General features: G+C 45.4%; 1 protein-coding gene across 11 annotated transcripts in view; it reads right to left on the bottom strand.

The window, feature by feature from the left end:
• Window positions 1–25002, bottom strand: part of CCDC171 (coiled-coil domain containing 171) — a 279688-nt gene that overhangs the window by 136754 nt on the left and 117932 nt on the right. For all 11 annotated transcript variants that reach the window (XM_075594761.1, XM_075594743.1, XM_075594738.1 and 8 more), the window contains 2 exons: window positions 17368–17594; window positions 9613–9795 (listed from right to left, as the gene is read on the bottom strand). In XM_075594761.1, coding sequence (XP_075450876.1) covers window positions 9613–9795; window positions 17368–17594 — 410 coding nt within the window. The remainder of the gene's footprint in view (window positions 1–9612; window positions 9796–17367; window positions 17595–25002) is intronic.

The following is a 25002-nucleotide window of genomic DNA, read 5'->3' as shown; positions in this document are numbered from 1 at the left end:
AACATTTTACAGGCAGCCAGTGCAGAGAATGGAGAACAGGTGTCGTGGCAAAAACGGGTCTGGTTAGTTAACAACCAAGCCGCAGCATTCTGCACCAGCTGCCGGCAGCGCCGCTCTTTTCCCAGAAGACCCAGGTAGATTGCATTGCAGTAGTCCAGGCGTGAGGACACAAAGTCATGGAAAAGCGTAGTTAGAGCCTCTGGTGGGATAAATTGCTTAATCCATTATCACAGTTTAACTAATAAACCCCATTGTTCAATGTTGATTCTACAAGAAATAGTGTGTAAGTCTATATATAGATTTTAACACAGATTAATGAATTATATTAACATTACCTTAACAGTTACATTAAAGGACTTGGCCTCCTTACTCAATTTTACAATACATCATTTTGTTAATGTAGCGTTTTAACAAACCATTTAATGTTTAATTTCTATGACTCAGAGTCTTCTTTATGCTGTATAGCATTCTGGAAATATCTGCGTTTTGTTAGTAATATTTATGAATGATTAACAAACACAGTTACCATAGACTAGTAATTTAGAAAGCAACAGGTGTGATTTCAAAAAGCAGTGTACACTTGGAATAAGGGCCAGTTAAAACTTTAACATTTTCCAAATGCTACAAATGAGTTTAGATTGAGGACAAGTCAAAATAATAACATATTTGGGGGCAAATACCAAGGATGGCTGCCTAATACTACAAACAGAAATATAATATTGTATGTGTAAAATATATATGTATTATATACATATATATATTTATTATATATATAAATCTATCTATCTATCTTGAAATAAGAGACTACAGACCAGTCTACTACCAATTATTTACATGATTTTTACAAAGATACTCACTAATCGCTGCAGCAGACCCATGACTTTGCACAGCCTAGAGAACAAGCAGGATTTTGCATTGGATATAATGCAATGGACCATGACAAGAACATAATTAATATGATCTACCACTCCGTTTAGGATTTATACATTATGCAATTTCTTAATTCTGTCTATGCCACAGACGGCGTAAAGCAGTTAAGAAGTAAAAATCTTGAAGAGACACACAATTCAATAATAAGAAACATTTCCGAGAAAGCGGCACCCCCTAGCCATAGGCGGGGGGGCTTCATGACCGGGGGGGGTCCGGCCTTCCCCTCGCTGGCCCGCCCCCACACCTCCCTCCCCAGCACAGGGGAGGAGTTCATGGAAGGCCTACTTAAGGCCAGGCTGGCGGGCAGCACATCCTCTTTGGCTGCCCGCCAGACGATTTGGACGTCCCTCTCCTCCCTGCAGGTTAAATTAAGGTAAGGCCCCGAAAGGGGGGTCAATCCTGGGCACTCCCCCCTCCTGTATAGCCGCGATTTTTGAATCGGCGGTGAGGGGGGAGGCGGGATGCAGGGAGGAGAGGGACCCCGTAGTGTAGCGGCCCGTCCCCATCCTCCATCTGCGGCGCGCAGCATGGAGCTGGGGGGGTCGCATTTAAGCATGTGCCACGGCGGCTGCAGGCGGGGAGGGGTTGGTCTCGGGGGACAGAGGGGGTCTGGCGGGCAGAGGGGGCCGGACGGGTTTTTCCCCCCGCTTCTTCTCCTGGGGGGGGGGCTGCCTGCTCCCTGCTCCCGCGGCGTTGTGCGGGCGAGTGCCTCCATCTGCATAGCCCCGCGGCGGCTGCCATGGGTAGGGGCACCCCGGCGGGGAGGAGCAGAGGGATGCTGGTTGCGTGGAGAGGGGGGTCCGGCCGAGGCATGCGGCCGCGTGTGTCCCATGTGGGCGGCTGCTCGGGGCCCGTTCGGGGGCTGGGGCGCAGTCCCACGTGGCGCGGGCAGAGGCCCCTCCCCCCCCCGGTCGCCGGGATAAAGCTATAATAAATAAATAACGTGGTGGTATATATGTGTGGTATGGGCATATATGTATATATGTGTGGTATGGGCATATATGTATATATGTGTGGTATGGGCATATATGTATATATGTGTGGTATGGGCATATATGTATATGTGTGTGGTATGGGCATATATGTATATATGTGTGGTATGGGCATATATGTATATATGTGTGGTATGGGTATATATGTATATATGTGTGGTATGGGTATATATGTATATATGTGTGGTATGGGCATATATATATATGTGTGGTATGGGTATATATATATATATGTGTGGTATGGGTATATATATATATATGTGTGGTATGGGTATATATATATATATGTGTGGTATGGGTATATATATATATATATGTGTGGTATGGGTATATATATATATGTGTGTGGTATGGGTATATATATATATATGTGTGGTATGGGTATATATATATATATGTGTGGTATGGGTATATATATATGTGCGAGGGTGGAGGGCGGCCAAGGTTGGCGCTTCGGTCTGCTCCCGCAGTTCAAGTTTAGGTGCGGGGGACATACGCTGATGCGCTCGGGGCATGGGCAAGTGGGTGCCTGACTCTGCTCCCGGCGGCAGTTGCCCGCCCGCGCCGGGGGACGGGGCAGATAGGCTGGCAAAAGCTTCCCATATGGGGGAGCTGACTCTGGTTGGCGGGGGAGCCTGCCCCCGCGGCATGTTGCAGGGTGCCTCCCCCCCTCTTATGGTCTCATACTCAGAATATGCTGCATCGGGAGTTATATGGTGTCAATAGAGCTCTTTATCTTGGGACATTATAAGCTATATAAATATACTCCTAGTGAATATTACATAATTACTTGTGAATGGGAATCACAATGTTAAGCATTTATGCATGGTTTTATCTGGATTCCCCAATTAATTCATGTGGGTGGGCGCATGTGGATGCGTGCGTGCGGAGGCGCATGTGTGGGTGGATAGGTGCGTGGGCACGGGTAGATGGACATATGGGTAGGCACATGGGGATGAATGTATGTAGTCACAGTTGGGTGTATACGTGTGTAGGACATACTTGAAAACGAGAGGTAACTCTCAAGGTATTACTTCCTGGTAAGATATGTTATAACTAAATAAATGCACGTAGATGTGTAAGCTGGTGTAGAGGCACACATAGATGGGTACGGGGGGCACGCGTAGACGTGTGTGTGGGTATGGGCACACGTGTGCATGTATGGGCACGCGTGTGCGTGTATGGGCACACGTGGACGTGGATGGGCACACGTGGACGTGGATGGGCACACGTAGATGTGTGCGGGTGTGTATGGGCACACGTGGGTGTGTATGGGCACATGTGGATGTGTGCGAGGGCTTATGGGCACACGGAGATGGGTGCATATGGGCGCGCGCGTGTATGGGCACGTAGATGCGCGCGTGGGTGTATGGGCGCGCTTGTGTATATGGGCACACGTAGATGTGCGTGTGTGTATATGGGCACGCGGGTGTATGTGCTCGTGTGTATATGGGCACAGGGAGATGCGCGCGTGTGTGTGTATATGGGCACACGGAGATGCGCACGTGGGTGTATATGGGCACTCGGAGATGCGCGTGTGTGCGTATAAGGTCACACGGGGATGCGCGCGTGTGTATAAGGTCACACGGAGAGGCGCGCGCGGGTTTAAGGTCACATGGAGGTTTGGGTGTATAGGCGCGCGTGTGTATAGGGGCACACGTAGATGTGCGCGTGTGTATATGGGCACACGGAGTTGCGCGCGTGTGTGTATATGGGCACACGGAGATGCGCACGCGGGTGTATGTGCGCGTGTGTATATGGGCACACGGAGATGCGTGTGTGTATATGGGCACTCGGAGATGCGCGTGTGTGCGTATAAAGTCACACGGGGATACGCGCGTGTGTATAAGGTCACGGAGAGGCGCGGGTGTAAGGTCACATGGAGATGCGCGCGTGTGTATAAGGTCACACGGAGATGCGCGCGTGTGTATAAGGTCACACGGAGATGCGCGCTTGTGTATAAGGTCACACGGAGATGCGCGCGTGTGTATAAGGTCACACGGAGATGCGGGCGTGTGTATAAGGTCACACGGAGATGCGCGCGCGTGTGTATATGGGCACACGGAGATGCGGACGTGTGTATAAGGTCACACGGAGAAGCGCGCGTGTATAAGGTCACACGGAGATGCGCGCGTGTGTATATGGGCACACGGAGATGCGCGCGTGTGTACATGGGCACACGGAGATGCGCGCGAGTGTACATGGGCACACGGAGATGCGCGCGAGTGTACATGGGCACACGGAGATGTGCGCGAGTGTACATGTGCACACGGAGAGGCGCACGTGTGTATATGGGCACACGGAGACCCGCGCGTGTATAAGGTCACACGGAGATGCGCGCGCGTGTGTATATGGGCACACGGAAATGCGCGCGTGTGTATATGGGCACACGGAGAAGCGCGCGTGTATAAGGTCACACGGAGATGCGCGCGTGTATAAGGTCACACGGAGATGCGCGCGTGTGTACATGGGCACACGGAGAGGCGCGCGAGTGTACATGGGCACACGGAGAGGCGCGCGTGTGTACATGGGCACACGGAGACCCGCGCGTGTGTATATGGGCACACGGCGATGAGCGCGCACGGAGAGTCGTGCATGGGCACACTGAGAGGCGTGCGTATGGGTACACTTGGGGGGGCGCGTATGGACATACGTAGAGGCGTGTTACCGTGGTTATAATAACGAATAAGGGAGCTGCATGGCGCTGTAGGGGCAAGGGGGACAGGTACGATTATAGTCGTGCCACGTGTTGGTAGCGAACTGGTTTGAATGCAGGGTAGAGGAACGTTTATTGTTTTGAGCTGATCTTGTCTACCTCTGTCCAGCCGGGTGGCATACTCTTTAAAATTTGTTTAGCAGCAATTTGCATGGCATTTCCTCGAATAGTTCTTCAGGAGTTCGGTTAAGGTGACCGTTTTGATATTCAAGCCGTCTAATAGTGGATGGGGTTTTGATGGTAGATTCTGCTATTGCGTTAAGGTGCTGGTTAAGCGGCTTCAGTTGACTGAGGTGTGGTGCTGCCTTGAGAGCAAGGTAAACAGCACAGATGGTGTGAGGTGCTGGTGTCTCACAGGACTGGGTACACACATGAAGACACTTTGAATCAATCAAAGACATTACCCATGATATGGGAAAGGTGACCCCCCCACCCCCATTTGGTGGCTAATTGGTGGAAGCCATACCGATGAGGACTGGCAAACCTACCTTATTCGCCTCGTCAGGCAATTATGTTCCTAAGGGGGAACTGGGCAGCCTGCGTTGGTGCACCTACGTTATAGTCCCTTGGCCAGGTATGGTGGTGGGGGTGGCCGGTTTAAGTGTGCGCTTGAATGTTCTTGCTAGCGAAGGCCCGAGCAGAACTGCAAAGGTGTGATCTCCGAGCACGGAGCAGGACGGCGATCGAATGCTGGTTGCATGGCTTATTTCAGCGGTGATCTTTGTTTTCCCCTCTTGGATTTATGGCGGCTCTGGTGGTTGGCATAGTTGCCCTAGCCTAGCGCGCCCTTTAAATAGTCTCAGCAAGCACACTTCACAGAGTAGGGCACACGCAGGTGCGCGCGGGTTTATATGTGTGCGTGTGGATGTATATGGGCACACGTAAATGCGCACGGGTGTATATGGGCACACGGAAATGCGCGCGGGTGTATATGGGCACACGGAAATGCGCGCGGGTGCATACGGTTTGCTGTGCGGGGAGAGGGGCTGGCGGAGGCACGCGGTCACAGCGCGTGAGGCCCTGGGTTGCTAATCCTGGGGCAGGCAATAGTCGCGACCCGTGCAAGCAGGGCCGGGTAGGGACGGGCCGGTGCCCAGTCGCGCGAAAATTTTGGAAAATCATACGGGAAGCGGGCTGCATGGCATCAATGGCAGAGCAGTTACGCCTTCTTCAAGTCGAGGCGGAAAACCATGACGAGGCATGGTTGGATCGGTGGCTGCAGGCGTTGTTCTCTGCGAAACCAGCACGTGGCACTAAGGCTGCTCCCCGCGGGAAGGGGAAGCAGAGGGCGCTGCAGCACAACGCGTCAGGCGACAGTCCCCAGGCACCATTGCGCGCTAGACCGGCGGCATGCAGAGAAGCCGCGCTCCACAGGAAGGGAGCGCGGAGGGTGCTGCAGTGCAAGGCGGCAGGCGAAGTTCAGCAACCGCACGCAAGGCGGCAGCCCTCGGTCACGGTACCGTGAGGCAGGGCGTCACAGCGGCCAGGTCGGGCCTCAGCAATGGTGGGGAAGACTTCGACTGCTGGGACGCAGGGTGTGGGCGCGCGTGGATGCAGGCGCACGTGGATGCGTGCGAGTGTATGGGCGCGCGTAGATGCGCGCGTGTATAGCTGCTCCCCGCGGGAAGGGGAAGCAGAGGGCGCTGCAGCACAACGCGTCAGGCGACAGTCTCCAGGCAGCATTGCGCGCTAGACAGGCGGCAGGCAGAGAGGCCGCGCTCCACAGGAAAGGAGCGCGGAGGGTGCTGCAGTGCAAGGCGGCAGGCGAAGTTCAGCAACCGCACGCAGGGCGGCAGCCCTCGGTCACGGTACCGCGAGGCAGGGCGTCACAGCGGCCAGGTCGGGCCTCAGCGATGGTGGGGAGGACTTCGACCGCTGGGACGCAGGACACGGCGGATCGGCGCGCAGGTCGGCCCGCGAAGGAGGGGCGGCGACTTCCAGCCACCGTGACGCAGAACAGGGCGTCACGGCATGCCACACGGCCGCCCGTTGCTAACGCGGGCGGTGTCACTGCAGGATTTCGCCTGCAGAGTCGGCAGGGCCAAGGAGACCAAGACGGCCAACCGCAACCGCGGTTGGTGCCAATGTGTTTCGGAGAGCAGAGAACCCAGCATGGTTCGACTACGTGGAGACGGCATCGGGTGAAGGGCGAACCAAGTCGCGGCACAGGTCTCTCCCTCACGAGAGGCCACAATGGCCACGGCCGGATGTCACTGGCACCGCGAATCCCACTCCAGTTCCATCAGCCGGACCCCGGTGTCTTTCAATTCTTCAGCCACGGCCGGGGTCAGGGGCACGGTAGCGGACCCACCCGGCAGCATCACGCACTGCACAGATGGTGGAACAGCCCCGGCGGGCGGTTGATGGGGACACGCCGTGGAAGGTACGGCATATGGCGTATCGGGTAATGGTAAGGAGTCGCGTTTAGGGCGGCATCGAAGAGATAGGGCAAGGCGTCAAGGCTTGCAGTGTGTGACACAGAGCGAGCAAGGGAGGAGGCGTGGCCCAGTCCACTGCCAGGGTCTATTCCCCAGGGGTCGCTGAGGGCGGGTAAGAAGCCTGCAGCAGTAAGAAAGGCGAAATCCCAGATAGCGCTGGGCAAAGGCGGCCTGCGGCTCCGGAGGTGGGTATGTCCGGGACCGGGTGAGGGATAGTGCAGCGAAAAAAGCGATTCTCAGGGCATCTTTAAAAACCATGGCAAGTTGGGTAATTACTTCTCCAGGCGCGATTGGCAGCCCCAGGTAAATGGTAAGGACAAGCTGGGCTGGTAGAGGAGCATGGGTCCCGCTGCTAGGCATGCCAGGCGGGATAGACTTATTTCAGTTTCCGGGAAGGCTTCGAGAGGGTCTGGAGGGTTGGCGGTACGGGCCTAGTTTAAGGGGGGTTAAATAGGCCCGTCGGTGGCGGCTCTTGGGGGGTAGGTGCTTGTTCTTGCCAGACTGGGAGCTGGGCCGTTTGAGCCCGGGGGGAGTACGAGTGGGCAAGGTCAGTTATCCATGACCTCGAGAGCCCGCTCGCGTAGGGGACACGAGGTCAGCGGTTCGAGGGCCGGCTGACCGTCCCCTCCCCCTCCTGACAAAGGAGCACACTCTGGCAGGGAGTGCATTTACCCCATTAGGTTTTCTGTATAAATAAATAGCCGCGGCCATTTTACCTCCAGTTCCCGTTTCCTGTCTTTATTTGTACGTTGCATGTGGGTACAAGGCGGGGGGAGAGGGGAACCGCCTGGAACCTCCCTGGTCAAGCGGCACCCCCTAGCCATAGGCGGGGGGGCTTCATGACCGGGGGGGGTCCGGCCTTCCCCTCGCTGGCCCGCCCCCACACCTCCCTCCCCAGCACAGGGGAGGAGTTCATGGAAGGCCTACTTAAGGCCAGGCTGGCGGGCAGCACATCCTCTTTGGCTGCCCGCCAGACGATTTCCCACCCACCCATCCCCTTAGTTAGTGATTGCAATCATGTAATGAACGGCAGCAGAAGGTTGAGCAGGGCAGGGTATTGCCAGGCATGTGGACATATGCATTGTATGCCGTGTTAATGGTTCTTTGTTCCGTTACAGCACGAACAGCTGATACTGTGCTGAGTGAAAGGACGAGGTTCCGAACAGGAGGGGTCATTGACCAGTTTTGCCTTTGTCGCGGCGGCTCTTGGGGGGTAGGTGCTTGTTCTTGCCAGACTGGGAGCTGGGCCGTTTGAGCCCGGGGGGAGTACGAGTGGGCAAGGTCAGTTATCCATGACCTCGAGAGCCCGCTCGCGTAGGGGACACGAGGTCAGCGGTTCGAGGGCCGGCTGACCGTCCCCTCCCCCTCCTGACAAAGGAGCACACTCTGGCAGGGAGTGCATTTACCCCATTAGGTTTTCTGTATAAATAAATAGCCGCGGCCATTTTACCTCCAGTTCCCGTTTCCTGTCTTTATTTGTACGTTGCATGTGGGTACAAGGCGGGGGGAGAGGGGAACCGCCTGGAACCTCCCTGGTCATGCCACATCAACCATTAGGCCAGGGGTGCGCAAACTGGTGGGTGCTACATTTTCTGGGGGGGTTTCTGCCCGCGCTCTTCCTCAAAGCATTTCAATTAAATGCTGGGGGAGCGCGCGTGAGGCCTTTGTAAGTCCCTCACCTAGTCTCCGGTGGCTTCTGGCGACCCAACTCCATGGCAACATTAATTCAAAATGATTTACTAGGAAATGGAAATTAAGGTGAAAAACTACTTTTAAGTATGTCCTTAGCTCTACAACTGATAATGCAAAGAAAACAAATCAACATTTACAGACATGATAATTGTAGAACATAGCAGAGCAAATACATCTTTCAACAAATGTGTCTACAAAGATTTAAATAGATGGAATAGAAGTGAAAAACGATGTCGACCTTGACTAGCAAGAATCAATAGATGAGAACCTTGTGAATGATATCAGTAGGAGATAAGGATATGGGATGGAGCGCTCTTGGAAGAAACAGGACAATATTTCTAGGAAACCTTCTGACAAGCCTCAGTAGAAAAGTGTTTTACTGTTGCATTCTGCTTGTGCTCACATATGGATGTGAAACTTGGACTCTAAATGCAAAGATAATTTAGACGCTTCAGACAACTCAAATAAGTATGCAGAGATGAATGCATTTGGAAGCAAACAAACGTCTGTGACATCATCACAAGTGTCAAGAAATTAAAATGGAAGTTAACTGCTGATATCACAAGACGAAATGACCATCATGGACAAAGATAGTGACTGGATTCCATGAGATAGCAAAAGACCAAGGCGACAACCAAAAGTTAAATGGGAAGATGAAGTTAGGACATATGTTGGAGCAATGCGGAGAGCAGAGGCTTACAACTGCAGTACCTGGAAGATCAAGAAGGAGGTCTTCCTCTAGCAGTGGATCGACACGGGCTGAATATGGTGATGATGATATGTATATTGTATATAAACACACACGCACAGGGATACATACATAGGAAATTAAATGTGTACTTACCGAATGTTTTAACTGCTGGATTTGTTCCTTAAGTCTCTCTGTGTTGTCAGAATTCCTTCTAAGTTCATTAAACCTCTGCTTCAAATCTGACAGCTCTAAGCGCATTGAGCGGCGCTCCACTTCTGCTGTATGTAGCCGTCGCGTGAACTCAAATATTTGCTTCTTCAAAGCTGCTATGCATTTCTATGAGCAAAACAGGTACATTTTACTTTGCAAAAAAAGGAAAAAAGGGATCGGCAACAGACAAGAACCCCAAGGTAAACAAACTCACCAGGTATTGAAAAAAATAGAAAAAAATTGTTTATTGCATGCTAAGAAACGCAAAACAAAAACACAAGAACAGAGAAAGAAATCTCCTCCCACGCATTTCACACCAAACAGACGCTTTCTCAAGAAGTTTATTTTCCTCCAAAAGACAATTATACTGTTGGATATCACACTGTATTTATCCCATTTTTCAAATTATACCCTGTCACATACAGATGCAGCGGCCGTTATTCTAACAAACTACGGAGCCGTTTTTGTGTGCGCTGCTGTACTCCACGCGGCATTAACGCGGCCAATCGCCCCAGGCACACGTGTTTATCGCGGTTGCTTTGTTTGAATTTCATGGATTCTGTTTCTTTGTGTGCAATGAAATGGATGAATTGTAATGTGTACAGTACTGTGCTACTGTGTCTATTTCAGGTGTTTAAAAACCAGAACACTAAAATGCCATTTTCTGCACTCGCCTGCACTCGCTTTTTAAGGCGGTACGGTTGGAAGAAATCATGCACCATCACATGGGTATTCTGAGGTATACAACGCGTGAAGTGTTCGAATAATGGCCGCTGCATCTATATAGTGCTCTTCCTGGAGCTTATACTCAACTTCTTTTTCTATTTTGTTGAACATTTTAATTTGAAACAATTGCCTCTAAACCATAAAACAATCTCCAGAAAAATAAAATCTATAATGAAAAGCTGAAACGGGAACATTAATTCAAAAAGGAAAGCGACGTTGAGGTGAATAACTCATTTTCAAGTATGTCCTGGGCACTATTACGGAGATAATGCCGAGACAGGTAAAAAAAATATATAAACATTTACAGACATAATTAATGTAGAAGACAGCAGCAGTCTGATGAAGTAAATATTTCTAGCAGTCCCCTACTGACATTAAGGGGGAGTACTGGTGAAAAATCATAGGCGGTTAAGATTAAATAAGTAAAAATGAAAAAACTCTACCTCAAGGCAATTGAAAGCCACTCTACATTAGCGACCCTTCCGAGAAGGAAAGGAAACTAAGCACCAGACATGTTTAATAGGTTAAAGGATTAATTGACTGATGATTAAAAGACTAATAGAAGTATTTTTAAATCTTATTTAAAACTAACATTTTCAATGATTAGCAAATGCATAAAAAGAAGTAGCTGATATCCTTGAATTCAGGAGACCCAGAGAAAACTAAAGTAAATAAAACATTTTTTTTTTTAAACTTTAATGGTGATTTAATCTTTCTCATTATGCCGATTACACTGATAAGTGGTTTAATCTTTTTTTCTTTTAGCCTGAGATGTTGAACTGCCAAGATTTCCCGGAAGCAGTAATCTACACTGCTCGATGTATCCCAAGATATTCTGTTTTCTATTTTTCTTGGTAGAATGAACAAGTCGAAAATGGTCACTGGGGTCACCAGTTCAAAGTCACAAAGTTATCTGCTAATGACATGGAAGCTTTATGTTAGCTGCCAGAAAAAAACAACATTATTGGTTAGAAGTTTCAAAATGTTAAGTATCTCAGCAACTAGGGGGGGGAGGGGGTTCCTAAGGGGTTAGGTTCATACAGCTCAGCTGCAGTCGATCCCCGCTTATGGAGGTGGGGAGGGGGGATTGCCGCTCCCAAGATGAAAATCTGGCAAGTGCACATGCAGAAGACAAGGAGGTACATACTGGATGTTCGTGGGCTAGGGAGTGGACATGTGACCAGAACACAAAACTTCCCGCTGCGGTTATCCTGATACTGGAGTTGTACTTGCTCAGGGGAAGAGACATGGATTGAAAAATGACTATCCTGGAAAAAGGAATATGAAGTGTTTTGAGCTAAAAACTATAGTTACTTCTTATTTCATCTCTGAAAGGAATATAGATTTGACTTCTGTAACAAGTAAAGCTATGCAATATTGCTTAAAACACAAACAAAAACTGAAATGCCCAGCGCAACATCCAAAGTGACACAACATATAGTACATAAACACAATTAATACACAGTTCAGTGTGGCAAAATAAAAAATGACAACTAAATGACGGTGTTCATGAAGGGAGCCAACTACCATAATATCCGGTATATAATCTACCGGACTATAGAACAAGTGAAAAAGATTTTTAAAAAAATAGTTTTAGAATCCGCAGCGGCATATTTGAAAAATACGCCTGCTGAAATTGAAAAAAAAAACTGATGCGCAATCAAAAAGAAAAACATACCAGTAATCTTCAGATGTTATACTTCTATTCAAAACCGATGCGGAAACCAAAAAGAAATGTATACCAATCTTCAAAACTGTCAAACTGTCAGTACATATCAACAGAAACACACTGTGTGGTGTTCATATTATGAACACATAGGCAAGTATAGCTGTAATAAGCAAAACATTTTCAAAGTCCTCAAATGGAATACCCCTTAGACTGCGACCATGGAAGGACAGGCAGCGCTGAGCTGTGCGGACGCTCCGCGCTGAGCCCCGGCATCCTCAATGAGGATGTCTTGAGAGGGGGCACACGCGGGCGTCCGCAGGCGTGCTGAGGTGTTGGATTTTTCAGCCGACCGCCAATGCTGTTTTTCAGCGCGCTGTCGGCTGAAAACCTCCAATCACAGCAAAGCAGCGTCAACGTCACAGCGCCGTGACGTCGGCGCTGTGACATTGACATTGGTGTGTCGCGGGCTATTGGCCCAGCGACGTCACGGCCCAGACTCCCCCCGCCTCCCGATCTCGCACGCTGGCTTGCCTGCCAGTCCATGGGACCGCTGCTAACCGGGCAGGCGAGCCTCAGCGTCAGCGCAGAGGAGCGCGGGCTGAGGCTCTATGGACACAGCCTTAGGTATCAAGGTATAAAATCTGATGATGAGATATAACAGTCCCACAAATAATCGAATTTAGCTGGAAAAATCCCACTTGGCACTACAGTAAGGAGTTAACACATTAAAGTGTCCAGACAAATATACATTGATGTGGTATTGTAATGGAGTGCTCACCACAAACAAGGCGTGACCGCAAAGGCTGAGGTGGGGATTTCATATAACACCAACCCACAGCTGTGTGGGCGCGTCTGGAGTGTAGATTGGTCGAGGTAGCCGGGTCGGGGTAGGAGAGGTCTGGATGGTCAGTAATACTTGCCGAGGTCGGTGTTGGAGAGTAGCGGATGTACTGTAGGAGGTACTTAGCCGTGGTCTGGATTGGAGAGAGGCAGATCGTTGTGGTACTTTGCCGAGGTCAGTATTGGAGAGGTGCGGATGCTCGTACGTAGCTGAGGTCAGGAGAACAGAAGAGTGGAGTCCAGAAGAGTAGCCATGGTCAGGTACAAGGAACAAGGAGCAGGACAAGACTGTAGAGGCAAGACAGCAGTGAACACTAGCAGGAAGGTGTATGCTCAGCTAATTTGCCAGTGTGACAGTTGAGTCTATAAAGGAAGATTGTCCAATGAGGTTGGAGCATACTCAGGAGTACGCCTGGCTGTGGTTGGCTGGAGAGATTTAGCAACAGGTGTAGTATAGACAGAGGAGCAAGAAAAGTTCTGCGCATGTGTGCGAGTGCCGCGCATAGCGGGTGTGCGCTGCGTGACGGTGGTGTCACCACGCGAGCGTAGCCTGGAGGCGCGGGGCCAGCGGGAACGGTATTTAGTGCTGAGTGTGGTCCGCGCGCGCCCCCAGATGGAATGCGGGTATTCGTCGGCAGGCGAGATGTGCTGTAGGAGGCAGGAAAAGCAGAACAGCCGGACGCAAGTTGGGGTAAGCGAGGAGCGCGCCGAGGATCAAGAATCCTGACAGGTATGATATCTCGATTGGTATATGAGATAAACGCCAAGGACTCACATGTTGTGCAGCATCCTTGTCTAGTGATCCCACCTCCTAGGGTAAAGGTGTGCTTCAGTCTTTCATCAGACACAGCACTACTTCCATGCAGGAAAAACAAAGATCAAACCAAGAGCGTTTCCATAGTGAAAAACTGACTAGAAGAAATCCTTCAAGACAAAGGTGAGAACACTTTGGGAAAAATAGATGTCTGAAGGACTTCACACGTACACAAAAACTGGAACAATGCGCTGAATAACACTTGCCGAAGTGACATGTTGGTTGACGGATGCCTGGGATGACGGAAGCATTCAAACGATTTCAAATGCCTTCCGAAAAGTAGGAATTTCGGAAGCAGCTGATTCAGAAGATATTAGCAACAATGGCGGGCTAACTGAAAATGATCTCTTAAATAGTGAATTTTTTTATTGTTTTTAACATTTCAAGCATACTACCGGGGTGTTAGTATTGTTATCATTTTGTGTCAATAAAGTTTTCTATTTCAAATGTACCACTCCAATGCGCTGATGTCACAGCTCCCGCGTCATTCCCTGACGAAGAAACACGTGATCGAGTGTTTCGAAACGCGTAGGAAGGTATTCTGGTCATCCAGGGACACCGTAGCTGAGTCAATCCGGCGGTGACGTCAGCGGAGGAGACGCGCGAAATTCACGCGGTGTTGTTGAATGCACGAGTATTCCTGAAATCTCCCCGCACGCTTCAAGCAGACGTCCGGTACCCCACAGCAGACGGCTACCCCTGGCTAAAGACCCCGTACCAATGCACATGTCCTACTCCAGGACGGTGAGTAGGATTTCGGTTTTACCTCTGGTGGAGCAGCAAGGCTTCTCTCTGCCCAAGTGCTGGGAAGCCCCTATTTCTTTTATTAACAGAAGATCATCCACTGTTTATTTTACAGTTCATGTTTTACTTCAATTGTAGTCACAATTGTTTTAACTAATAAATTGCTCCATTTTCCATCCACATGTCTTATATTGTCTAAAGGATAATACACTATTGTGTTGTTTGTATTTCTCTTGTCTCCCTCTCTGAGCTTATCTAATAGAAACCTCAGCACAAGACTCTTGTTCCAGCCACTTACCCTCAGCGCCATAAGAGGTTTTTCTATCCACCACTCCAATGCGCTGATGTCACAGCTCCCGCGTCATTTTGAAACTCCCGGAAGGAGAGGGGATTGGAGACCATGGCGCTCGGAGTGTATAATTATACACTCCGGTAAGTACATTTACTCTTCTCCTTGATAAAGAGCTTAGGATTGAAACGTGTAGGTGTGGGCCATCTGTCTGTGTATGTCTTTTTATGATCCGTTAAATTAGTCAGTTTTTCACTATGGAAACGCTCTCGGTTTGATCTTTGTTTTTCCTGCATGGAAGTAGTGATGTGTCTTTTTTTTACTTGTTCCTGCATCAAAAAGTTATTGTTTGAGCAAAACATCTGTAAAAATTCACTGTTTAAGAGATCATTTCAGTTAGTCCGCCATCATTGCTAATATCTTCTGAATCAGATGTCTCTGAAATTTCCACTTTTCGGAAGGCATTTGAAATCGTTCGAATGCTTCCGTCATCCCAGGCATCCGTCAACCAACATGTCACTTCGGCAAGTGTTATTCCGCACATTTTTCAAGTTTTTGTGTACGTGTGAAGTCCTTCAGATATCCATTTTTCCCAAAGTGTTCCCACCTTTGCCTTGAAGGATTTATTAATTTCAACGTCCAACGGCTGTAATTTTTTCTTAAATCCTCCTGGAATTATCGATAATTCAGCAGAAACTCTTTTGCAAGCGCTTTTGACTTCGGTTTGAACGGGAGCTTGCATGTAGTCCATTATTAAGAGACTTTTGCGTTGAAAAAATGCTCCTTTGCATACGGTGTCCAACCACCTTGTCATAATACTCACGTTCATCCCACCGTTTACGTTGACTATAACCCCTTTAGGAAACTCTTCCTTGGATATACCGTAGCTTTCCTTTTAAAAATAATCAGAGGATCTAACTTTTCTCCACCAGCAGAGAAAGCCAAAACAACAGTTAAGTTTGATTTTTCATAACTTGTTGTCTTAACGGAAATAGTGCTACATCCACAAACATGAACAGCATGGCTTGAAGAAAAGTAAAAATGAAGCGGCATCTTGTCCATGTTTATAATCTGACCAGTACTATAATTAGATCTCTTGACAGCATCTTTCGTAAATTTCAGAAAAGTCTCAGCCTTCTTTTCCCAGTTGCCGGGAAGACTTTCACCGACGGTTGTTCTGTTGTGCATCAGTACATTTTTGCAGCGCATTAAACGATAGCACCACATGGGCCCGCCTTTGAAAACTTTGCAGTCCCATTTCTTGAGCCATTATTTGAGCTGTGACCTGAATCTTCACAGTGGAGATTGGGAGACCAGCTTCTCGTTGAACAGTAACCCATCTAAAGAGGTTTTCTTCTAAGGCTGGGAGTCCATGGCGTTGCGTCTTCACTTTTCTGCTTTGGCAAGCCTTTCTTTGTTCTTTCTCCAAAGACGAACGTTGCTTTCATCCCCTTCAAATATCTTTCCCGCTTCACGATTCCCGGCCTCCTCCACCTTTTTCACGACTTTAAGTTTAAAATCCGTGGTATAAATCATACATTTTTGTTTCCCTAAAATTTTGTAAATAATGTATTTTTAACCAGAATAGACTCACATTCACCAGAAATAGTGATTCTGGAATCTGCAATCAAGGACACAGCGGGTTATCAGTGAAAAGCACCGGTCCAATCAGCCTTGGAGGAGGTAAAAAAAAACTTTGTAAAAAGAAATTCGCACTTAATCCGCAGTGGCAGATAATCCGCAGAGGCAGATAATCCGCAGCACTCTATTTGCTCACTTTTAACAACACAATCAGTGGATTATATGACAGAAATTACGGTAGTCTTATTTTAAAAGAAAGATGCATTTAGATATGCATCTAAAGAATGTCCATGGATGACACAAGGAAATATTCATTTGCCCAAGATCACAGAGTACAAAAGGTCCACAAGCTTTTGCACTTAAGACCTATACCCTAATCATTAAGTTCTAACTACATAGTATAATTGGGGATATGCCATTGAGTATCCGAAGCATATACACTATATGCAGAGTAAACATGTGGCTAAGGTAATAAACTGCAAAGGGAAAAACTAGGTTCAAAATTGACATTCACTCTGTTTGATATTGGGTAAGCACCTTTAATCTCCTGTGCTTCCCGACATCCTAAACTAGTAAATATAGCATATGCAGAAAACATACCACGTAGTGATAAATCAAAGAGCAGAAAGAAAGCGTGCTCTCAAAAAATGAAAAAGAAAAAAAAGCTTTATTGCGTTTACATAATCATAAACATTTCAGTCTCGGCTGGGACCATCGTCAAATCCTGAGGATGGTCCCAGCTGGGACCGAAACGCGTCGGAGTATGTAAATGCAATAAAGCCTTTTTTCTTCATTTTTTAATTCCCGCCTTCTTCCTGCTTTTGGAATCCATTTCACAACGGGATCTACTGCAGGATTAGATCCCTTACAGCATATGGTGCACCGCTATTTCTTGTTCCAGTATAGCGAGTACTTAAAGGAGTGCAGGCTCTTACACAATTCTGTTCTAAGTGATAAATCTAAATACAGGCCGACATGCTAATATCTTACTGCCAATTAATTAAACAACAACAACAACAAACTTAATTCACGTACCATCATGGGAACTGTATTTGTCAAGCCTACTTTTGCTGCTTGGGAGTTGAGTCTGTGAAGTCCACGTGCCAATCTCTGGATCAAGGAATCAGAGTCCATGTAAATTCCATATCGGTCACTGCCCACAGTTATATTCTCCATCTCAACACTCAACTTGGTCATCAGCTTTGAGAAGGAATTCCTGGCAGAGCTTATAATAAGATGACCCTGGGATCGAGAATTTTGGTCTAAACATCAAAGAGAAAAATAATTAAAAATGCAAAAGTCAATCATTTATTTTGAAAAAACATTGCAAAAACACAAATCTTAAAATTCCATCAGATGTTTCCATAAACCCTACATACAGTTAGGTCCGGAAATAATTGGACACTGACACAATTTTCATAACTTTGGCTCTGTACACCACCACAATAGATTTGAAATGAAACAACTGAGATGCAATAGAAGTGCAGACTTTCAGCTTTAATTCAAGGGGTTGAACAAAAATATTGTATGAAACGTTTAGGAATTGCAACCATTTTCATACACAGTCCCCTTATTTCAGGGGCTCAAATGTAATTGGACAAATTGACACAATAATAAATAAAATGTTCATTTTTAATACTTTGTCGAGAATCCTTTGCAGGCAATGACTGCTTGAAGTCTGGAACGCATAGACATCACCAAACGCTGGATTCCTTCCTTTGTGATGCTTTGCCAGGCCTTTACTGCAGCTGTCATCAGTTGTTGTTTGTTCGTGAGCCTTTCTGCCTTAAGTTTTGTCTTCAGCAAGTGAAATGCATGCTAGATCGGGTTGAGATCAGGTGATTGACTCGGCCATTGCAGAATATTCCACTTCTTTGCCTTAAAAAACTCCTGGATTGCTTTCACAGTATGTTTTGGGTCATTATCCATCTGTAAATTGCAGCGCCGTCCAATCAACTTCGATGAATTTGGCTGAATCTGAGCAGCCAATATATCGCTATACACTTCAGAATTCATCCGGCTGCTTCTGTCTTCTGTCACATCATCAATAAACACTAGTGACCCAGTGCCATTGTAAGCCATGCATGCCCATGCCATCACACTGCCTCCACCGTGTTTTACAAATGATGTGGTATGCTTCGGATCATGAGCCGTTCCAGGCATTTTCCATACTTTTTTCTTTTCATCATTCTGGTACAGGTTGATCTTAGTTTCATCTGTCCAAAGAATGCTGTTCCAGAATTGGGCTGGCTTTTTTAGATATTGTTTGGCAAAGTCTAATCTGCCCTTTCTATTCTTGAGGCTTATGAATGGTTTGCACCTTGTGGTGAACCCTCTGTATTTGCTCTCGTGAAGTCTTCTCTTTATGGGAGACTTGGATAATGATATGTCTACTTCCCCGAGAGTGTTCTTCACTTGTTGTGAAGGGGTTTTTCCTTTACCATGGAAAGGATCCTATGATCATCCACCACTGTTGTCTTCCGTGGACGTCCAGGCCTTTTTGTGATGCAGAGCTCACCAGTGCGTTCTTTTTTTCTCAGAATGTACCAAACTGTTGATTTGGCCACTCCGAATGTTCCTGCTATCTCTCTGATGGATTTTCTTTTTTTTGCAGCCTAAGGATGACCCGTTTCACTTGCATTGAGAGCTACTTTGACCGCATGTTGTGGGTTCACAGCAACAGCTTCCAAATGCCACACCTGGAATCAACTCCAGACCTTTTACCTGCTTAATTGATGATGAAATAACGAAGGAATAGCCCACACCTGTCCATGAAACAGCTTTTGAGTCAATTGTCCAATTACTTTTGGTCCCTTGAAAAAGAGGGGGCTACATATTAAAGAGATGTAATTCCTAAACCCTTTCTCCAATTTGGATGTGAATACCCTCAAATTAAAGCTGATAGACTGCACTTTAAGCCCATATTCATTATTTAACTGTATTTTGGTACAGAGCCTAAATAACAAAACTTGTATCAGTGTCCAATTATTTCCGGACCTAACTGTATAGTAGCTATACGTTTTCAGCCATTTACGTCTAAAATTTCAAAGATACTGCAGATGATCATATATTTGGGCGAACTTTTCCCCGTAGAACAAAGGTAGTTTACAACTGACAACATTTTCCCCAAAAGCTTGTCAATAATTACACTCTAGTAAATGTTATATCTTCCATACTCAAGTATTTTCTGACTGCGCAGGATAGATCAATGAAGTAGGAACGGAACACAAGTTGTTGGAAATGCTGACTCCACAAGGATAATTTAGAATGCAGTAAGTGGGGAAGTTCTATTTATTTGTCACTAAAGGGGCCTGCAAAATCCCAGTCTACATGATTAAGAAATGGGGTTAACTTCATAAAACTCAAAGTCATATCCGCTTCATTCCGTGACTGCCAAATGATCTCCAGGTCATCGTGATATCTGTCGTCTCAATTTTCCAGTTAACACTGCTAAAGTAGCCAGTGAAATCCAGGTGTCAAGAAGATATTGCTTCCCGTTTGTCCTCACTCACACTACAAACTGTCAATAACTGTCTTTTAGTCTAAATTAATTGAATTATAGCAGTACGCAGTGTCCTAATTTCTAAAACACTGTCCATCTCCTTCCTTTTTTTCTATGGTTTTCCCTTATCTGGCTACCTTCTCTCTTTAGAACCTGTATCCATAAATATGCTTTATATCAACATATCATCTGAAGATCTTCCTACTCATCGAAACATGTCAGTAGCCTCTCCACCAACAATATACATAATCTTCACGGATACAACAAATTAATTGAACTTATTATCCTTCCCTCACCATTTCTACATCTGCATCGCCCCAAAGTCGTACATCTGATAGGGTTCCCTAAAGACAGCTCCCATCGGCACAGAACTAGCGTGCTAAGGGTTAACATCTGGGATGTATTGCTGCTATGTGTTTCGTCAGCCCCACCCCCTGTAGTGCTTATGACTGAACAAAGGAATTTCAAAGCAGAGCTGAATTCATTCAGAACTCCTTCAGTCTACATTTGCGTCGCCCCAAAGGCAGACAGCCTTTTGGCGGCAACCGAATATGCAGCCAAAGGATGTCAACAATTAGCTATTCGGGTAACTGGGTTGGGTTAAGCCTTGTTAACACATTGCTTGCCTATAACCTTGTCTGTAACTGTTACATAGGCCAATAATTATACATTATCTCTAATTGTCCATGACATGTCTGTAAATTGAATGTATTACCACTGTTCATTTATGCAACTATGTATCACAACTCTGTGCCCAGAACATACTTGAAAACGAGAGGTATCTCTCTATGTATTAATTCCTGGCAAAACATTTTATAAATAAATAAATTTACCATAATAAAGAAACTTACTCTTATAACACAACATCCAGGTACTGATTTCAAACACACTTGCACACATTACAATTGTTTTACTGTGGTTTATTCGATCTTTGGTAGAAAAATGTTGCTGAACACTAGTACTCGTAGGTCAATATTGACTTTACACTTCTTTATATTCATGCTTGTATTTTTACATTGAAAACCACTAAATATGCATAAGAACATATGAGTGCTTGATAGTTGTTTTTTTTTTGTTACATGTCTATAGCGTTTACCAGTCAAAACTGTTAAGGCTTGGTAGCACAATGCCACAGTGTTTATATTCCAAGACAAGAGAATATAATTTACCCTATTCCAAGGCAATTAAAATTTTACAACTACAATTACTTATTTCCCAGCAGGATTTCCCTAATCATCCTTCTCATATAATAGACTTAAGGCCCCAGTACACCCAACATGTCCTACTTGCTGCTAGATTTGTCAGGTCTGTAATTAATAATTGTGTTTAATGTTGATAAATAAAATTGTCAGTGCTACTTCTACTAATTGGTAATCCAGATAATGTATAATAGGTTTATTTATGCCTTAATAAAAGTCCTTGTAATTTAGTTTTCTAACTACTAGACAGGTTTTAATCTGTCATTACTTGTCTTATGATGCTAGGAGCACAATACGACAATCATGAAAAAAGATTTATATTCAAACGCTAGTTTTATTTTGAAAAAATCTGGAACTGTACTGTACTAATGCAAAAAGAAAAAGTTAGCACACCGTATAATAAAGAAACATACATATTTACCGGTGCACTTGTATTGAAAGAAGTCCTGCTGGAAATCCAAGTCATACAGAAATGAAAGAATAACACAAGGCACTGCGGATTTTCTAAATGCTATTTAATGAGTCAAAAACTTAGCGACGTTTCGACCAGAGCGGTCTTTTTCAAGTGACCACTCACCACTTGAAAAAGACCGCTCTGGTCGAAACGTCGCTAAGTTTTTGACTCATTAAATAGCATCTAGAAAATCTGCTGTGCCTTGTGTTATTCTTTCATTACTGTACTGTACTAAAACATATGACACTGCAGAAAACAGAATATTTTAATTCTCCCATGCACAAAAGTCCTTTAACATGTAAATGTGCAAATCAATTGCTGGTCCTTTCAGCAATTAAATGATAACATTATTGTCAGAATGTGGTACATTGTACTTAGAAAAACAAGGAATGGAATAACTTTTTTCAAATTGATTACCACATACAGTATGCTCCAACATACTGTAGAATGCATTAAGACTGATACACTTTATTTCCTATAAGTGTCTAAAAGAGCCATTTGCAAGCAAACTAACACTTTCAATGAGGGTATATTGCCATGTGCAGGTCAGTAAAATCAAGTAACATGTTACTAATACAACAGTTATATTTGTTGGCATATAATTCTATACATACCTGACAGGACAGTGAAATTCCTTCTGACATTTTCACATTTACTACTACTTTTTTGTTTGAATTATTTTTCCATTACCCCAGCCACCCTAATAAACGTCAACCATTGGAGCAGGTGACATACTGTAGTTGAGATCTCCTCTGATCTCACATACTGCTAATATATACAAAAGCTACAGCTAGTGTTTAATAGGTACATTACATAGAAAGCAGATACAGTACTGCAAGTTACTAAAGTTGGACTGCCATTGGTAAATAGCAGACTTTATTTTGTGCCCTGCAGTTTTCATCTCAAATGGTAGTAAAACATTCCAATGGTTCTCAGACACATGGCTAAATTCAACAACCCACACCATTTCTTCTCAAGCAGCATTCAATTAAACAGCATCTGCCTGTGCATCAGTGTCTGCGCTAATCAGTCGGGGGGGTGTCATTCCAAATCGGATTAAAGAAAAAGGTCAACAACATAGTTTAAGATGATGAACAATCAATAATCCTTATTAACCATTTTATAATCATTTTTAATTTATACAACGGGACTCTGGCCTTTGTTTTATCATGTTAAACTTAGAATTTGGTCAATATAATAATACGGCTGACATTTTTTCCCTCAGGATATTGTGGTCTTAATTCACTAAATTCTAATGAGAGAAAAAGAAATAAAATAAAAACAGGATGCTCATCTTAATGTACTATTTGGAATGGACTGCCCCTTTAAGGTCACACTTAAAAAACTGCTACTAACCACATCTACTGTACATAGAAAATGCCATCCAACCAAACCCAAAAACAGAGATACAAAGTTTGTTTGCGCATATTTCTATAAAAAAAAAAAAAAACCTTGAAAATGACAAAACATTTGGCAGTCATTTTTTGGATTAAAAAAAAGTGGTGATGTTTTCTAATTCCATGCAAATTATGCAACATTTTCACTGGTGAGAAAATTCTACTGTTCCACATATCTGTGAACTTAGATGAAGGTTTTGCCAATCTGTACCAACAAAGGGTACTAAGTTCATATGAATAGAAGTTGAAGCATGTTAAAGCTTAGCACCCTTCTGTGTTTTTCAACAAGAGTTCCTAGGAACCCTTGGGTTCCCTGAGCATCCTGCAATTTTCCAGTCATTTTAAAATTGTAACAAATACAGAAAATTTACCAGGCATCAGATCTCATACACGCAATTAGAGAGGGTTGGGGTTCCTTACAATGCATCTGATCTCAGACGCACTATTAGAGAGGGTTGGGGTTTTGCAGAATTTCACAATACAATTCTAGGGTTCCTTAATCAAAAAAAGGTTAAAGATCACCGATCTGGGCCATAGTGTGACAATTGCAAAGACTTTATCCCACAAAGAAAATGTTGTAGTAATTGGATATTTAAAGCAGCATTCGGACCAATTATAGGTATGAAGCAGGGGGTTCTCCGGAGCTGAATAGTGTTAATTTCATCCCCGGGGACCCCCTCCTTCCCAAGATACTTACCTCCATAGATGCTGCCGGTACTCTATGATTCGTAAATCTCCCGCAGCAAGAGGGCCAATAGGGAGCTGCGACAGAGGACGTTGCAGTGTCCCATTGGCTTCTGTACCGTGGAAGATTTAAACTGCTATAGTGTTAAATCAGCTAGGGATGCTACCGGGGGAACCTTCGGAGGTACGTATTTTGGTAAACAGGGGTTCCCTGGATCTGAAATGAATGAAGTTCAGCTCTGAAGAACCTCTGCACCATACATAGAAGAAAAAAAAACAACAAACCGTAGCCAGAAACCCACCTTTTAATTTCTGTATCTAACAAAGAAGCTTCGAAGAACATACACATTGATAAACTGGTACGGTCACTCGACATTGATACCTAATGAGTTTTTAAGATGGTGTATGCATGATGACCAATTGAGGAAGCAATGGTATTGCAGATTATATAGATTAGGGGACATTTTAAAGGTGCAAAACAATGTATAGTTAATAAATAAAATACAGGAGTTTCCACAATGGAAAGAAGTAACAGTAACGAAATAACGAAATAACGGAGGCTAGACACCGGTAAGTAGGAGGTTAAAAATCCTTTAATCCATGGTAGGCATCATGGTATGGGGTAAGTAAAATCCCTAACGCATTTCGGGCCGTCACCCTTTGTCAAAGAGAGTATTTACAGATCGCGTCTGTAACAGCTGATATAGGCGTCCCCCTGCCTCCAGCTGTTGCGTGATGTGTATGTTCAGTGGCGCGAAATCGTTATGCTACAATCTGATTGGATCATAGAGGGATCCAATGGGATGTGAGGTCTAGCATGCTATTCGCTCGAGCCGGGGGGTACTATAAATCAGCGGTCCCAAAGTCTGTGTGCTAGTGAACGACACGCAAAGGAAAAAGAATGCGATGTCAATCATTTGTGTCGTTCACTAGCCCCCGTTACTTCGTTGCTGTTCTCCGCTTCTTTCCACTGTGGAAACTCTCCTGCTACTCATTACACGTGATGCACGCTGACGGACCCACCACCTCTCAATTGTGAGTACCCCACTCCTTCAGCTACGGATTGGGTGTTTATATCATATCTGTGTCATTCTCCAGGGAGACGTTTATTACTGTGATACACATTGTGGGGTCAGGCATTCATAGCTGACCCGCACTTTATACCACAGGTCCCCCACATCTTAGGAGTCAATAATTGACACATTGGAATATTTATGCTCAAGAGAGTGGATTTAAAACGGTTCTTCTAAGAATTGTCTTACTATTCAAGATATTATTACCTCTACATTGATTCTCCACAGCTGAGCATCGATTTTGGAACCCTGTGTCCTACTATTTGCCAATAAATAAAATACATACAGATTAAAGGCATAATGCATGCTGGTTCCTACAGTATAAGGTTGCGTCGGTATTGTAATTAGCAATATGGATGTA

This window comes from Ascaphus truei, chromosome 1, assembly GCF_040206685.1.
Source record: "Ascaphus truei isolate aAscTru1 chromosome 1, aAscTru1.hap1, whole genome shotgun sequence".
In the NCBI taxonomy this organism is placed as follows: domain Eukaryota; kingdom Metazoa; phylum Chordata; class Amphibia; order Anura; family Ascaphidae; genus Ascaphus; species Ascaphus truei.
This window is presented reverse-complemented; position numbering and strand designations above follow the sequence as displayed.